We start from the raw sequence: 17,123 nt of genomic DNA, 5'->3' as shown, positions 1-17,123 counted from the left end.
CCCTGTGTGATCTGGAGGACTGGCGAGTAACAACATACCACCACCATGTTGTCACACCAGAAACACACTCTTTATTAGCTTTCAGAGTAGCAGCCGTGTTAGTCTGTATCCACAAAAAGAAGTACTCCTACTCTTTATTAGCAAACTCTGTTCCCCCAAGCAACCACTGCAACCAAAATGGGAAAAAAATTCCAGAAACATCATGCCCTGCACTATCTCTTTTTACATTCAGGTGGTGGGCCATTGCTGGGTACACAACTGCGTTGGTAAAATACCCCAAAACGCATAGCTCCCAAAGCACCCAAGCTGATTTAAAATCAGCCTCCAGTAACCATTCCTCTCTCCATAACAATACACCATTAAAATGGCTCAGAAACTGTTTCCACAACTCCAAATCCTCTTTCCACTCTCTAGTAATTCTCATAAAATGGTGAGGTCTTGCTATGCCTGTAGTGGCCACTGCCAGCCAGGCACAGAATATCTGCCCTGGGCCACCACCCAGCAGGCAAAGTTAAGGTGTGCATTAATAGATTGCAGCTCACCAAGTGTAACTCTCTTGGCCCCCTATACCTCTCCTAAGCAAGCTCAGTAGCTCCTGAAGCTTATCCTGAGGGAGCTGCAATATGGCAGCCTTTGTACCTAACTCGTTTCACAGGTAGGTCAGTGTAGTGGAAGGTCCCTCTGGTTTTAACTCTGATAGGAAAACCCCCCAATTTTTTAGCAAAGGCCTGAAAAGTGTCCAACAGGTTAACATACTTGTCCAACTTCGCCCTGCTTGCGAACAAAATATAGTCTAAAAAATGTATAGCAAACAGTACATTTTAGACCATTTTTTGTTCAGTGTAGCAAGGTACTACATTTTTTCTAATGCCAAACAGGATATTTCACATCCCCTGTAGGGTGTAGCTTTATGAACATAAAAATTGTTCCTTAAAAAAGAAACCCAAAAGATTGAAGTCTGATGGATGCACTGGCAGCAGTCAAACAGCATAACTGATATCACACTTAGCCATCATTGCCCTGGGCCTCAAGACCTAACCATGTGCATGACCTCATCAGTAGAGGAATAGCCCATAGAACACAAAACTGGATCTATTCCATTGTTAACTGAGCTACCCTGTGGGTATGACAGGTAATGAATTAATCAATATTCACCTGGAGTCTTCCTAGGGACCAACCGAAGGGGGACAAATCCATAAGTTCTGTATACATAATTGATTGAATGACCTTGCTACACTATTCTCATTTAATTCCCATGTAATCTTTTTCTTTACAATATGGCACATCCCCACCAAGGACTTCACATTTTCAGACATCACATGACTTCTTTTCTCCATATAGAGGATGCTAAATCACACAATAAACTCATCCCACAAATATGCCCCAACTACTTTGTTAGGGTCATTCCAAAGGAGCACCCTTAAAATCTCCGTCTTAACTGAGGATAGTGCCCTTGTCCAACTCACTGCTTTCAGCTCACCCTCCATGCCTCCCTGTGTTTTGTCCCCCATACTCTGCTAATGCCCCATGGGCCTGTGAGTGGCATCTGACCTATCCCCCAGCCCATTCCCCCACTACAATATTCTCTTATTGCTCTGTCAAAAATAGGCTATATGCAGGGCCGGCTCCAGGGGTTTTGCCGCCCCAAGCAGCCAAAAAAAAAAAAAAAGCTGCGATTGCGATCTGCAGCAATTCAGCGGGAGGTCCTTCGCTCCGAGCGGGAGTGAGGGACCCTCCGCCAAATTGCCACCAAATACCTGTAAGTACCGCCCTGCTCCGGAGTTGCCGCCCCAAGCACCTGCTTGATAAGCTGGTGCCTGGAGCCGGCCCTGGCTATATGAGTCCCAAAGCACATTTTGCAAGCATGCCTGAATTTGCAGATGCTTTGAAAACAATCACTTTCATTGAATGCCTAGCAAATGTCATTACACGCCTCAGGCCTTTGCTGGGCTTGCTGTGGTGTTATCCATTCCATTCCAACCCCAGCGTATGATGTGGTATGTCCCACCGGATCCCAATTTGTGTTGTCGCCCTCAGTCTAAACTGTTAATCATAATTAAACCAAGACATGCCCCAAATATATTATATAACCATCTGATTATAACCATATATTCAAACAATGCTGGGCTTCTGTCTGGGTAAGCCTCTGCAATAACTCCTGTATAGATCAGGAAGGCAGCCTCCCAATTTTCCCATGCTCTAGCTACCCCTGGCTGCTCAGATTTTTCATTGTCCTGCTTGCTCTGTCCTGGCTTACTGTCTGTCAGTACTTCCCTGTGCAACAAAGATAATATGTCTACATAGTCACCTCTCAAAATTTTATCCCTAGTGCTACTGGCCAGGTGAACTCCCATTAGGTTAGCAACCCTATCATCCTCATGACTGACTGTTGGAGCACCCTCAGTGCATTTTTGCCACACACACCCCCGCCGCAGCAACCCTTGGGGCAGCAATTCTATCTCACGAATTTACAGTCTCTGTTAATGGGTGATTCGAAAGATGCCCAGAAATCTCCCACCATTAGGGGCTCCCATCCTCTGGAGAGGGGTCGAGCCCACCTATTGCCTGTCTCCCAAACTCGGGACCATGCTGGGCTTCCATTACTACCCACACCCATGTGTGCTCCCAGCTGCTGAAATAACTGCAGGTTAGCTTGCAGCAGCTGTGTAATACCATTAGCATCTACAAAAGGTGTGTGTACTCCAGACATCTCTAAGGATTCCTGATCCTCCCCCAGGTCTATTTATTTCCCTGCTAGGTCCAACCTCCCCTGCCCCATGTAAGTCCCCCAAGGGGAAAAGTGAGCCAGATCGCTGAACCCCACCAAAGTCCCCCCTACAGACACCCGTTGCTACATTGGGTGGCAAGGACTCACCTACACACCCTGCCCCTGCAAGTTCCATCTGGTGCTGCTCAAACTCACCGCTGCCAAATGTCCTGGCTCTTGGGCAACCCACTACACCCTGCAAGGTGGCAGATGATGGAGTCTTCCACCCAACCTGTGCAGTGCTGGGCACAACTGCATTATTTCTGCTATTCTGATGACAAGAGCAGCAGTGAGTTAGCAATGCTAAACTATCCCAGAAAGGGGCAGCAAGGAAACAGGGCCATTGCAGACAGCAAATGTGGCCTGCCACAAAGAGGAGCACACAATGCAACCCCCCAAAAGGTTAGCATACACTACACAAAATGCCTCTCTGAGCTCCTGCTCTAATGGCAAGACTCCGTACCACCTGCACAACTACTGAAAATATATACATAAGAAATATAACAAAGCCTATCATTGGAATTACACCAGGTGTTCATTTGGCCCATTATTTGAAACAGTAATTCTGGAGAATAATGCAGTTTAACTTCAAAATCATCACATCAAAAAACCAAAAAAACAAAAAAGCAAGCGATACAAAGAAGCTACACATGTATGTATTCAAAGACATATTATCTCAGTCTTGATATGTTCCAGTTACCTCGTGGATTTCAAGCCATGCCTCCATTTTTGTGAATGGAATTTTGTTTATTAAATGTTATGCACACACACTTGTGAACCTGCAGTGACTTGCTTGGAGAAAGTATGCAGGAATTGAGTGTACAAAATTATGCCTACAAAAATAGAGCCCAGATCTGAAAACCAAGCCTCAAAACAATGAAAAATTATTCAAAATGATTTCTCATAAATTATACACTACTGAGAACAGTAACATTCATTTGTTGGCACACAATCAAATTACAAGTACTTCTGCAAAAACACTCCTTCTACAAAATTCATTTAGTACTGCAGATTTTCTTTTTACCATCTGTTGAGCTCTTTTCTCCACTTATAACAACTCTGTTCTGTATGCAAGAAGCATGCAGTGCCTCCCAAATTAAGAAGGGTCACAGAAAAAAGAACTACTCCCAGAGCCAAAAAGAAAACTATTACTGACCAAAAATGTGTGCTCTTAAAGTTTAGCAAATCCTTTTTTAAAATCAAGCTGTTTCTTTTGAAGCCCACTCCTATGAAATGCCAAGTGCCCCAACTCCTATTTACTTCAATAGGAGTTGAGGATGCTCAGCTCCTCATAAGATTAGAAGTGTGGTATGTAAACATTTTGCCAAATTTTATATCATGACCTAATCCCAAACAATGTTTGAAAAAAGGAATTTTCCCGGGTCCATGTTTGACTTTTAAAGAAGCGTGTATAAAATATATCAGAATGCTACCCTCTAACTCTGTATGTGAAAGAGACAAACAGTCTGGGGGAGGCCCTAAACGGTTGTGTCCTTTCTAAATAAAAGGCTCAGACTCTTCTGACATCTAGGGTATGACAAGCAGCTTCCTCTCTAATTTGGAGATGCTTCTGGTACAAACTGGAAGCTTAGTGACCTGGTTAATGTGGAAGTCTGAGGTGACCATAGGCAAAAAGCAGGGCTATGTCCAGAAAGATACCTTTTCATTATAAAAGGTGGTGTAGGGAGGGTCAGCCATTAAGATCCTGATTCTCCAGTTCTTCTAGCAGAGGTAATAGGCTGTAAGAATGCAATTTTCATGGAGAGGTGTAGACGGGGACACACTTAGCCAGTGGTTCGAAGGGAGGCCTCATCAGGGAATTAAGGACCAAATTTAAATCCCATGCCAGACTAAGGTTGTCTAGCATGGGGGAAAAGGTTTGATAATCCTTTAATAAATTGAGAGGTGGTGGGGTGCATGAAGACTGAGAGCCCTTTGACTATGGAGTGGAAAGCTGTAATTGCTGCTGGATGAACCCTAACAGAACTCAGAGACAGCCCAGAGTTCTTCAAATTCAGAAGGAGCTGTTCAAAACACCAATGATGGAACTTCTTCCACTTTTGCGGGTATGTCTTTCCAGTTGATTATTTTCTAATATTGAGCAAAAATCTGATCTTGCTCTTCCCTGGCAATTTATATAGTATATAGGGGGCTCTGTTATCTGTCAATATTCTTACAGATCAGCCTTTGATCACAGGTAGGAAGTGTGTGCAGACCTATCTGACTGCTCTGAGTTCCAGTAAGTTGATGTGAGGAATGGATTACTGAGTGGACGATTTGACTGTGATGATGAGCACCCCATCCAACGAGAGACACGTCTGTCACTTGTCACAGAGGGAGGGTTGGAGTGTGGCTGCTCCCATGAATCCTATGGACCCAAGCCCGAGACATGTTGGTCATGGCAACTGGGAAGTGAATGGGGCGAGACATCTGTGCTGTTAGTCACTTGCTAAATTTTTTCTTATTTGCAGATTGAAGGGAAGTCCTGGAATCTTTTTTAAGAGTGCAAGGACTCATCAGGGGATTCATTGAATAGTTTGAATCTGTCAAAGGAGAGATCCCCAACAGTATTGTGGACTCTCTTAGGATCCCCAATGACTGATGTTAAGAAACACAGCACATATCAATTGCTGTTGATACTGAGCATGCTGCAATGTAAGCTTCTTCCAGGGATGCTGGAAGAGAAGTCCTCACTAACAACTGGCCCGCATTGATGAGAGCCTGAAGTTGCTCTCGTGGCAGATGGTCAATAAAGGCATTGAACTTCCCATAGTTGGTGTAGTTGTATTTTGTCATCAGGAGTTGTTACTGGTGATTCTAAATTGTAGTGAAGCAGAATAATAACTTTTATGGCCAAACAAATCGAACCTCTTTTGGTCCTTATCATGATAGGTGAATCTTAAAGTGGTGTTGCTCATTACATTCACTGACTGCATTAACTACCAAAGAGCATGAAGTTGAATATAGGGACTCTGATCCGTTAAGGGGAACATAGTAGTTTTTATCAGCTCTCTTGCAGTAGAGGATATTGTAGTTGGAGTCTGTCAAATTGTCTTTGCAAGTTCAAGCAGAACCTTGTTTGGAGGCAGTTATCTTATCAGTGGAGGCAGTACGAAGGATGTCAATCAGTTTATGCTGAAACCTCATTAATCTCTTCCAACAGGATCTGGAGAGAATCTGCAATATCATGAGATCCCGATATTGCTTAAAATCATGGATGTCTGAGTGGGATGGTGGCATCACTGCATCATCAGGTGAGGAGAAAGAGAGATTAGTGGCAGGGGCTGATAAAAAGCTACATCTATCCACTGACTCTCAAAAGACTCCTTTTGAGGAGATGACCAATGGTAGAGATCTATGAGTGTAGCTAGGAGCTCAGGAGAACTGTTCCCTACAGATAGCCCATGCAACCCAGAATGACCAGTGGGGAGGTTCATATGGGAAGGGAGCGGGCACCCATGAATGCTCAGACCAGGAGGAGCAAGGGGTGGCCTGTGCCTTGAGGATTCCTTTATGGAGAAGGTGTTGGGAGAGGCAGCTCTGGACTGGAAATTGAGTGAATCCTGAACAGAAATCTGGCAGTCAGAGGAGCTCCCTCATCATAGTCCAGGGGAGAGATAGGGTAGATGATCATGAATATGGGACAGGGAGTCTACCCATTTGAGTGGGCACCAGAAAGCATGTCTGTGTCAGGGAATGGTTCAATACCAGCAAGAAACTAGAGTCTGATACCAAGAGTCTTTCAGTACCCATCAGTAGAGGTGATTCTGGTTCATCCAAAATGACCAAATTTTAGATTGTCATCCTGAGTCCCAGTCCAGCATCTTAACCACAAGACCATCTTGCGAGGTTTGCATTTTAAAAGCTGTCATAATTTCTTATCTGCCTGTTTAATCTGAGTTTAAATTAACATTAGTAGCATAATGAAAATAAACCTTTTAAAAATTGATCAACATGTATCTTTGTAAGACAGACCCTTTTTAGCTTCAATATATTATTGAAGAGATACAAAAACACATATCAGTTGTCAAGTTATAAATTAAAGCCAAGAGCCCAACACTTTTCCTTGACCTGAGTTTCAATGACCCTTTCCAATGAGATGCTGTAAATTCTAAACAAACCACATATTCTTTCTGTAACTAAACAATTGTAAAACCAAATAAAATCAAATTTACAGAAAGGCAAAAAGACAGTCCCCTGGATGAGCCCTTTTAGACATTTTATCATAAGCTTCAGGCCAAGGTCCGCTTTCGGTATAAGTACATATATAACAAGATCCTTAATAAAGACATTTTATAATAGAAATGCTGGCAGATTCTTGGCTATAGTAACAGTAAGAAGCACCACTGTTATTCTTAAAACATATGATTGTTAGAAATAAATACTGTAACTGTTGTACTCTATTACCTTGCTAACAATATACAGTACTGTACCAAACCTGTTCCTTAACTATACTGTATGCTGTTCTTTGATAGAAGTTAACAATTTTCCATCATTTTGTAGTTAGAGGAAGTTTGGTGCCCCCTGCTGTTAAAAAACACAATTTAGTCATTACATCTCATTCTATGCAGTCCTCCACAGAACTCTCTATACAGACTACTTATGATTTAAGGCTGATGAATTTTAACACAATTATAAACACTGTAACATGTACCTCATTATAACACACAAAATGTATTGATATAGTCTGGCTTACCACAATAGCTGGCAGTGGTACCTACAAGCCGTATGCACATTACGTACACTCAGGTTTGGCCCTGCAGTCCCTCTGTCATAGGACCAAAACTGAGTAAGTGGCATTGGAACCTCTGTATTCAGGGTGGGGTAGGGGGAAGAAGGGCGTCAGCACCGTTCAGGTCTGGCCCTGCAGCCACAGGGTTAAACCTGAGCGGGCACACTGGGCAGTACGGCAGCCAGCACTGCTGCTTCTCACAACAGCTGTGGGGCTGGCTCCTGCACCAGGGCTCTGTCTTGGAGGCCTACCCAGCCTTGCCCCACTTTCAGCAACGCGTTTCCCCCTCTGGAATGAGAAGTGACACTGCACTTGGGCAGGATGGACTGGAAGGTCGGGGGCTGAGTGTGGCACAGATCAGACAGGTGAGGTGCTGGGGCCAGCGGCTGCAGTGGGGATGGCTCAGTGTACCACAGGAAAAATTCACTTACCTTCAATGGGCTAAATCCAGAGAATAAACCTATGCATTTACAGATGAATTTGTCCAAAGTCTGAAAATATATCCTCTCTCTCCCAAGCTGATAGTGGGAGGAAAAGGTTTAATTAAAAATAAATAAAAATGAAATACACAATACACTTGTATAGAGAAGGATTAGGATAAATTCACCTCACATCAGGAAAAAGTCCTACGCAGAGATTCCCACAAAGAGCACGGCAGTGAGATGTTCCCGATCTAACCTCTTTCAATCAACCCCCTATAAGCTTATGCACTTTCATTTTTGTGAATTTTTATCATCTGATTGCTAAGTATGTGGTAACAAGCAAGCTCAAAATTATGGCACTGAGACACTACAGAACAATTCATTGTTCAAAACACAAGTCCATTTGTGGCACTACCCACATCCTCTGGTCCTAAGTAGGGTGGTACAAAGTGGGGTGACATGGTAGGGTCAGTGAAGGAAGCCTAGGAAGAAGGGCCGGGTTTGCAGATTAACTAGGGGGGCAGGCTTGGAAAGAGGTGTGATGGTAAGGAGGGAGGATTTTATTGTTTTGTGACACGTTGGACTAGGTCATGTATTTCTGTAAGTGTGGTTTGCACTTCTGAGTCCAACTCTTATGGGAAGGTAATATCACAGGGGTAGGGGTGTGATGACTGCACAGCTTGCCATGTATGATTAGAGAGCCTGAAAAGCACATTTTATAAATGATCATTTAAATATTCCACATATAAGACTAGCCTTAATGCAACATTAAGGTTGAGAAATCAAGCACTCTGAAGTCAGAAAATATAGAACTAAGATTGAAATCTAATTTTCAGTTTTCCCACTCAGCAGATATACCTTAAAATCTCTCTATGTTATTATAGCCAGAAATGTGCAGATAACTGATATTTTTGGTTCGGTGGCCATTCCAAAATTCTAAAATATTTGATTTGGGGTTAAATGAAACATTGTGTACAATTTGAAATGAAACATTTCTTTTTATCTGAGTTATTTTAAAAAGTCTTAATATTTTAATGAAATCAAAGTAACTTTAGAAAAGTCAAGTCATTTCAAATTAAAATGTTTCATTTGGAAAATGTCAAAATTTTGTTTTTGTTTCAGCCCAAAAATATCGTCCATTCTAATTATAAATGAACGAAAAAATAGAACTATGGATAGGTGATAGCTTCTACAACTAAAGAACCAGATTTGCATTGCTTTTTTATCCCAATCTTGGCCCCTTCTAAAATCTCTAAAACATAGCAATTTCCATTTCAAGTTTTGATTGTTTAACCTGTGGCAGTAGAAGTTTCTTGCCCAAATGTGAGGGTGTTCAAGTGAGGCATTTTTGAGAAAAGAGATTTCAGTGGAATAACAGTATCTACAGACAAGCTACTGAAAAGAAATATCCTCAGTGATGTTACTGATCAGATTTCAATAATAATTCCCACTCTTTTTGAAACAAAATAATTCCATCCCTCTTCTTTCATATTCACATCAAAGATATGAAGACCTAGCTGGTAAACTCTATTATTACAAGTTAAAAACTAAAACTAGGCATCACTTTCTCAAAACTTATGTTAAAACTGAGAAGTGAATATTGCTTGTAACTTTCGAGAAAACTAGAGTACTGAGGGTGAAATCCTGGCTCCACTGAAGTCAACTGGAGTTTTGCCATCGACTTCAATGGGGCCAGAATTTCATCCTGAGTATCTAGAGTATTGATTTTAAATGGCCTTTCCTGCTAAACTCACATAAAAGGTACTCCAGCTTAAATAAGAAAATTAGCCTTACAGTACATATAAAACTAAACAATTTGTTTTCTGGTGTTATTTTTGTATCTCTGTATCGGTTCTGTGCTATTCCTGAAGCTCTAATGTTATCCGCATTAGCACAGCTTGCAGCCTCAGCAGACTTCGAAGTTAATCATACAGAAAGACCACAGGCTCAGTTCAGTGGCGAAGACTCAGACAAGCATGGTATCAGTACCACGGTTCACTGGTTATAAGCACACTAATGCATGTATGCCCGTGACAAGGTATCAGCTCATTCAACATAATGTCCCCTAACCAATACAAAGATTCCTCTTCTTCCACTCTCCTTTTATACATTGATACAAACAAGTTACATATTATATTCCATATTAGTTACCACCCTTGTACCACATATCTCATAGTTTGACCAAAACATCCTCATCCATTATTCTGACATCCCAGCCTTATCTTTACAAGAGGTCTGTGTATTCTTGCGACATCCTCTCAGAAATGTGTTTGCTTGGTCATCTACTGTTACTACTCTAACAAGGCCTACTTTGGTTTACAGTCTACTTTTGTTCATACTTATAGACATGTCAGTGGCTCCAGCAAGGCCTACATTTGGTAACTAACAAATAATTTATTCAAGGACATTACAAAATTAGTTTTTTCCCAGATTATACTGAACATAACCTCCCAATTAATATTTATCCTGCTGATTACTGATTCTGCTTCCATTTATGTGGCTACAATCACACCATTAGATGCAGAGATACTGACTTTCTGCTGTCCCCGGGGATGCTCGATCCCTGCTCCACCCAGGCCTTGATCACACTCCACCCCTTCCCCAAGGTCCCAAATCCCACCTGCCTCTTCCCACACCCGCTCTTCCCCACCCCTTCCTGCCCCCATTCTGCCCCCGCCCCGCCTCTTCCTGCCCTGTTCTATCTCCTCCCCAAGCACGCCCCACCCTTGCTCCGCCTCTTCCTGCCCCCACTCCTCCCAGTTTCCCTCCAGTGCCTCCTGCACATCGCTGAATAGCTGATCACTGGCGGGCAGGAGGCACTGGGGAGGGGCTGATCGACAGGGCTGCCAGTGGGTGCTGAGCACCCACCATTTTTTTTCCCATGAGTGCTCCAGCCCCAGAGTCGGCGCCTATGATGAGAGGTGTGATAACCTAGGCTTCAGTCAGACTTCCATAATACAGATAATCCTTTAAAAATAAAAACTGGTGTTTTCATTGTATTACACTGTAAAATGTAAAAATATTAAGATTAAAATTAAAATACTAAATCACATTTTGGCTATAATTGAGGACCAATGCCATGCAAAAAACAAACATAACATATGACCAAAACCAGCTCGGTTAAAGTAAACATGTTGTTTACACATATCGCTAAATACCTTCTTTTGAATTTGTACATTCAATACATGTTTATCATGTGTAACAACATCATCTGATGCATCAAATATATAAACAGAGAGGAATTGGGGAGGTGAGGGTTAAAAAAGGAAAGATAATTTTGTAAATGTATTTCTCCTTATTCAAGCCCTCAAAGTAGAAATAAAAAAAAACCAAAACATTGCAGAGAGAAACTTAACAGCCATTACTTTTAAAAGGTGCGGTGGCTGTGTAGGTCTTATGTGGTTTTGCACTCTGGAACCTGCGAAATTCCACACATAAAATGTCCTAGTAGCTGCCATTTTGGACTCCTTGCACAATAGCAATTAAGGCTGAGATTTTCAAAGCTACCTCAGGGATTTGGATACCTAACCTACATTTAAATTAATGGGAAATAGGCATCCAAATCCCCTCAGTTAGCTTTGAAAATCCCACTCAAAGTTTTAATAGCTTTTTTTTTCTTCTTCATTTCAGAGAGGTATTTTAAAGCCAAAACAAAAATTTTAAAATGTCACATAATGGCAATGAGAATTCTCTCCTTGAAAGAAATATAAAATTGCAGCTATAATATGATAGGTTTCATGGGACAGTGCAAAATCTTGTGATTTGTCCCAAGGCCCATCACAGATACAAGTTGGAACACTGTATTTAACTTAGAAACACAGCAGCTGCACCTGCATAGTCATTTGTCCAGATTGATTTTTTCCACTGTACCAATTCTGAAATCAATTCATTGATTTTAATATGAGTTTTTGTGATATTCTACTGGCTCCATTTACAATGTATTGTAATGGGTCTAAATGACTCATGGACCTAATCCAATTGGAATGAAATTACGCCTATACAATGGTATATATATTAAGGGTGAAATACACTTTGTGCAGAGGATTAGTGCAAGGCCTATATACCACTTAAGCCCTCACGAGTAGGGCCTGAGTGGTGCTTTGGCCTTGTGCTGGCCCTCTGGCAAACTGGTGAATTTCACTCCAGAGTATAGTACTGTCTTAAAAGAAAATCAAGACACAAAAATCTGAAACTACTGAAATTAATATTACATTTGATATCTACTACTAAAAGAGTACAGCCTATTCAAATAGTTTATACATCATAATTTTACACTCAAAACAGTGTACCAAATTTAAGCACTATGAAGTTTAAACCAATCAATTATTAACTCCTTAAATATTGGGTTTACAGTGGCTTTACATTCCATAGCTGAAATATAGTAGCATGATGTCACTACCTAGCATTGTTAAAATTACATATCCCCATAAAAACAGCAGTGATTTCTTGAGTAGATACTATTTCTCTGACATGAATAATACCTATTTTTACCTCTTATCAGGCATGTGCTATTTTACTGATGGAAGTTTTAGAATCCTTCCTGAATTTTATACGGCGGACGTTATATTAATATTTGTATCACACAGTAGATTATAATTAATCTCATTCCTTCATTTCCTCTGATCTAGCAATAACTTTGTTGTTTGTTATAATTCCTGTTTCTGGTCATTTTGTAAAACATCTCATGACCATCCCTGGTACAACAAAAATAGTTTCACCTTTTAATTCTGTTCTTTCCTTTTATGGTTTCAGTAAATAGAAAACTATAATCGCATTCACACTGCTATTACATAATTTAAAAAAAAATAATCAGAAAGAGTTGAGTGTAGCTGGATACTTTATTCATCAGTGAGATATTTTCAATGGAAAAATAGTTAGAATGTAAAGATTACATATGAAAACAAACTTCTTGGGGCTAATTCTCTACTGACTTTCACATTGTGTAGTCTTTCACACATAGGGTGACCAGACAGCAAGTGTGAAAAAGCGGGATGGGGGTGGAGGGTAATAGGCGCCTATATAAGACAAAGCCCCAAATATTGGGACTGTCCCTATAAAATCGGGACATCTGGTCACCCTATTCACATCTGCACAAAGCAAATGTAAAATGTTATCAGATCTCAATGGTAGGATTTTATTCCCCCTTTGCACATGGGTAAATATCACAAAAGCTGCAAGGGAGCAGAGAATCAGACCCCTTCAATTTTTAAAAATTCTTAAAGGCTGTTATCTCTCATATTGAAAATAATCTGTTACTATTGTTATATATAATCATCTTATGATAAGTAATAGTTAAATGTAAGTCTTCTGACACAGCTTTTACAAATTTTACCTGTCTGGTTATTACTCTTGTGAAAAAGTGTGTCACGTTAACTTTGTAGTCAGGAAATCCTGAGAGTCAGTGCTTGCAATTTATAAGAACTGGGTTCAAGTTTGCTTTGGTCATATCAAGTAAGTTTTGTGGTATTAGAATACTACTGCAGATTTGTTTCTATATCATAAAACTACAAGAAATGTGACAGAAACTGACTAGACTAGCAATCTCCATTCATGAAAATGTGGTTCTGTAGGCAAAAATGGTATTGCTGCAGTAGAGAAAAAACTGAACTGGAAAAAACTAGTATGTAGGAAGGTTCCACAACTTTTGTTTTCATGATGCCTGGACGGTACTATTAATCTTTCACAGGCACTAAAAGGCAACATTTAAAAAAAAAGTCTCTTCAAGCTCCTCTCTTACTGACACACCAAATTGTACAAGCAAAGGTGTGGGTCATTTTTCATACACTCACCTGCTTCTGAAGCCACCTTTCCCGCTTTCTTTGTTTTTTCCTCAAGTTCTTCAACTTGTTTCTCTCTCTTTTGCTTAGCTTTTGATTGACAGCAACCAAGGAAAAATTAGCAGGCTGCAGAAGATCAACAGATGTGATGTGCTGCTGTCCAATGTCCTCTTCTACAGCACTCACAGATGAAGAGAGGTCCATCATGAAAGGCAGTTGGTCAGCAGTGGCATCCCCAGAACACTGATCAGAAGCTTCAAAACTGCAGTCACGTTCTGTCTCTCTACAGGTTAATGTATTGCAGGAAGTAACTGAAAACTTTTTTGGTAGCTCATCAGTATCAGAATTATATAGGCCCTGAAAGGAATTATTATTTCTATTGGACTCTAATTGCAAGCTACCTCTTGGGTAAATGGATTGTGTTTCATTTTGCCTGTGATAAATAGGCCCCTTACTGGAAACGCCATACAAACAAGGCAACAAAACATGTCTCTCTCTGATATTCAAATCCAAACTGTGTGTTTTTCTATGACAAGTTTTTATAGTGCATCTCTCATTCACAGGCCATGAAGCTGAAGGACTTTTTTTTTTATTAAACACTTTGAAGTGCAGTTTTTTATTGTTCATCTCAAAGCTGGCTGATCTCACCTCTAGGCAAAGTGCTTCTGTTAATCTTCCAGTACCATTTGTGTTTTTGGCCATGTATGAAAGCCCTTGATTTCTGGGTCCCAAAGTTCCACCTGTCACGCTGTGCTGTATTTTGTTGTTAGAACCAGATGGAACTTTGCAAAGTGACATGTGTTTTACTGATGATCTTGCTAATCTAAATGAACAAGCTGGCTGATAATCAATCCGACTCTTGCAGAGATGTATATTTGCAAACGGACCACAAGAACATTTTGTATTGCTGACAAAGTTAAAGCCTCCCAAACGGGCACCACAGAATGGGCAGTTCAGTTTTCCAATCATCCACTCCGCCTATAGATGAGAGAAAAAAACAACGAAATCATTGTAAATAAAAAAGAAAGTAACCACTAGATTATTTTTTCCTCCAACAAAGGGGTCCACTTTTTGTTTTGTGAGACAAAAAACAGACTGCACAGTAAAAACAAAACCAAACATAAATCAAACTAGACCTTTGAAAACTGTCCTTTATAAATAGAGGGGAAAAAACCAAAACCTCTAGAAAGACAACACATTTCAAAATATAGCTGCTTAAAAATATTCTTAAATATTCCTAGAAAATGTTATAGATAGTGATATAGTACCATCCTCACTCTAATAAAACATTAGGCTCTTTAAAATGATTAAATCAGTCCACAAAGCTAATGGTGACTTAGCAGGTATAATTTCACACTTAAGTTTTCTGAGTGCTGATACACCTTTTGTGAACCAAACACAGTGGGAAGAGATTTCCCACAAAAATGAAAAAAGCTCCACTTATCATACAAATTCAAAAGAGTTATTTTGTACTTTAAGTACCAATGTAAGGTACAAGCAAATACACTGAAAATGATAAATCCATAGCAGAACTGGCATCAGTAAAGGTAAGCTGAACATTGTAGGTACTAAAACACATTCTCTAAGCAGTGAATTTTAAAATGGAGTTATTAAGTGAAATTATCAACAATATTTTATCATTATTATGTCACTGCTTCTTTTTTAAGGGAAATACATACCAAAGCTCCAATCCTGCAAACACTCATGCACATTCATTACTCATGAATGGAGTAGTTCAAATTAATATATTAATTTATTCAATGGAGCTATTTGTATGGGTAAAGTAACATACGTTTTAGTGTTTGCAGGATTAAGGCCCAATTGATTAGACAACATTATAGATGTAGGCTAGATATTTCTAACTCAGGAACCTAAAATTATATTATAAGAGGAGCTGGTAGCACTGCCTATTATTAAGGTTGCCTGACACTTCCTATTATTCAGCCTGTTGTTTATAACTCTGACAAACTTTGGGCAAAAAGTTTCCATAACTAGTGTTTGCCTCAGGCTGAATTTTTTTGGGAGGTTTCAGCCAAAATGGTATAGCCATTTCAGGGAACGAGGTTAAAGGAAAATAAATTGTTTTGTAATGTTAAAGAAAAGGTTTCCAGAAATGTTTTTAACAAGCTCTAGTGCCCCCATGCTTTATAGTAGGGGGAGTGAAGAGATTAGGATGGAGAATTGGGGAGCAGGTGAAAGGAGAGACAGATTTTGATAAGGAGTTAGGCTGCAGAGGGACAACTGGAACTAGCTGGACAAAAAAACTAAGAAAAGTAGTCAGGAAGGGAGAAAACAACTGGAGTCCAGGGGGGAGAGGAGAGAGATTGGATGAGGAACCAGGAGTGGAGGAAAGGTTACAGACTGCGAGAGTGGGTGTAGACTGGAACTCAGATGGAACTCAAGGGACTACTAGGACCGCCTGAGCAAAGAGACCAGAACAGTGTTGAGAAGCCTGAGGAATGGAGACTGAGACTGGTTAGGCAAAGGAGCATCGGATTGGGACCAGGGCTGAGGAAGAGAGGGGACTCGGACAGAAACAGGTTGGTGGTGACCAGGCAAAAGCAGTCAAGCTTAGGGAGCAGACAGAAGGGTCTGTGTCCACTAGAGCACACTTCGCTGTAGAGCCTGGATGGGAACCCAATATCCCCGAGTTCACCATTTCTCTGCTGTCAGCAAATATCTGTGAAACCCAGTGACAAAGTGTTTTTGTCTCACCCCTCTAGTGCCAGTCCATGCAGATGATGATAACCTACTGCTGATGTGACTTATCAGTTAGCTGAAGTGACAGAAGTCTGTGCAACAGATAAAATGGTTACCTATCTTTTGTAACTGTTGTTCTTCAAGATGTGTTGCTCATGTCCATTCCATTCTAGGTGTGTGCACGCACACATGCACAGTTGTCAGAGACTTTTGCCTTAGCAGTATCTGTAGGATCAGCTGTGGTGCCCCTTTGAGTTCTGCGCTCATGCGTCGGTATATTAGGTGCCACCAACCCTACATCCTCTCAGTTGCTTCTTGCCAGCAACTCCAACAGAGGGGTAGGAGGGCAGGTAATGGAATGAACATGAGTAACACATCTCAAAGAACAACCATTACAAAAGGTAGGTAACCATTTTTTCTTCGAGTGCTTGCTCATGTCAATTCCATTCTAGGTGACTCACAAGCAGTATCCTTGGAGGTGGGCTCGGAGTTTATAGCTTAGTGGCTTGTAGTACTGCCCTGCCGAAGCCAGCATCGTCCCGGGCCTGCTGGGTAAGTGCATAATGGGACATGAATGTGTGGACGAACGACCAGGTAGCCACCCTACAGATGTCCTGGATAGGCACTTGAGCCAGAAAAGCTGCTGAAGAGGCCTGTGCCCTGGTCAAGTGGGTGGTTACAATCACCGGGGCTGGCACCTTCACGTGATCGTAGCAGTAGCGAAT

The 17,123-nt window shown here is 40.9% G+C and overlaps 1 protein-coding gene across 5 annotated transcripts in view; it reads right to left on the bottom strand.

Annotated features, from left to right (window-relative positions):
• RNF180 (ring finger protein 180) overlaps nucleotides 1-17,123 on the bottom strand; it is a 115,812-nt gene that overhangs the window by 74,608 nt on the left and 24,081 nt on the right. For all 5 annotated transcript variants that reach the window (XM_045022042.1, XM_045022046.1, XM_045022047.1 and 2 more), the window contains one exon: nucleotides 13,711-14,676. In XM_045022042.1, the coding sequence (XP_044877977.1) occupies nucleotides 13,711-14,676 (966 nt within the window). The remainder of the gene's footprint in view (nucleotides 1-13,710; nucleotides 14,677-17,123) is intronic.

Source organism: Mauremys mutica, chromosome 6 (assembly GCF_020497125.1).
Source record: "Mauremys mutica isolate MM-2020 ecotype Southern chromosome 6, ASM2049712v1, whole genome shotgun sequence".
Classification (NCBI taxonomy): Eukaryota; Metazoa; Chordata; order Testudines; family Geoemydidae; genus Mauremys; species Mauremys mutica.
The sequence above is the reverse complement of the archived record's forward strand: the minus strand, read 5'-3'. Positions and strand labels throughout refer to the sequence as shown.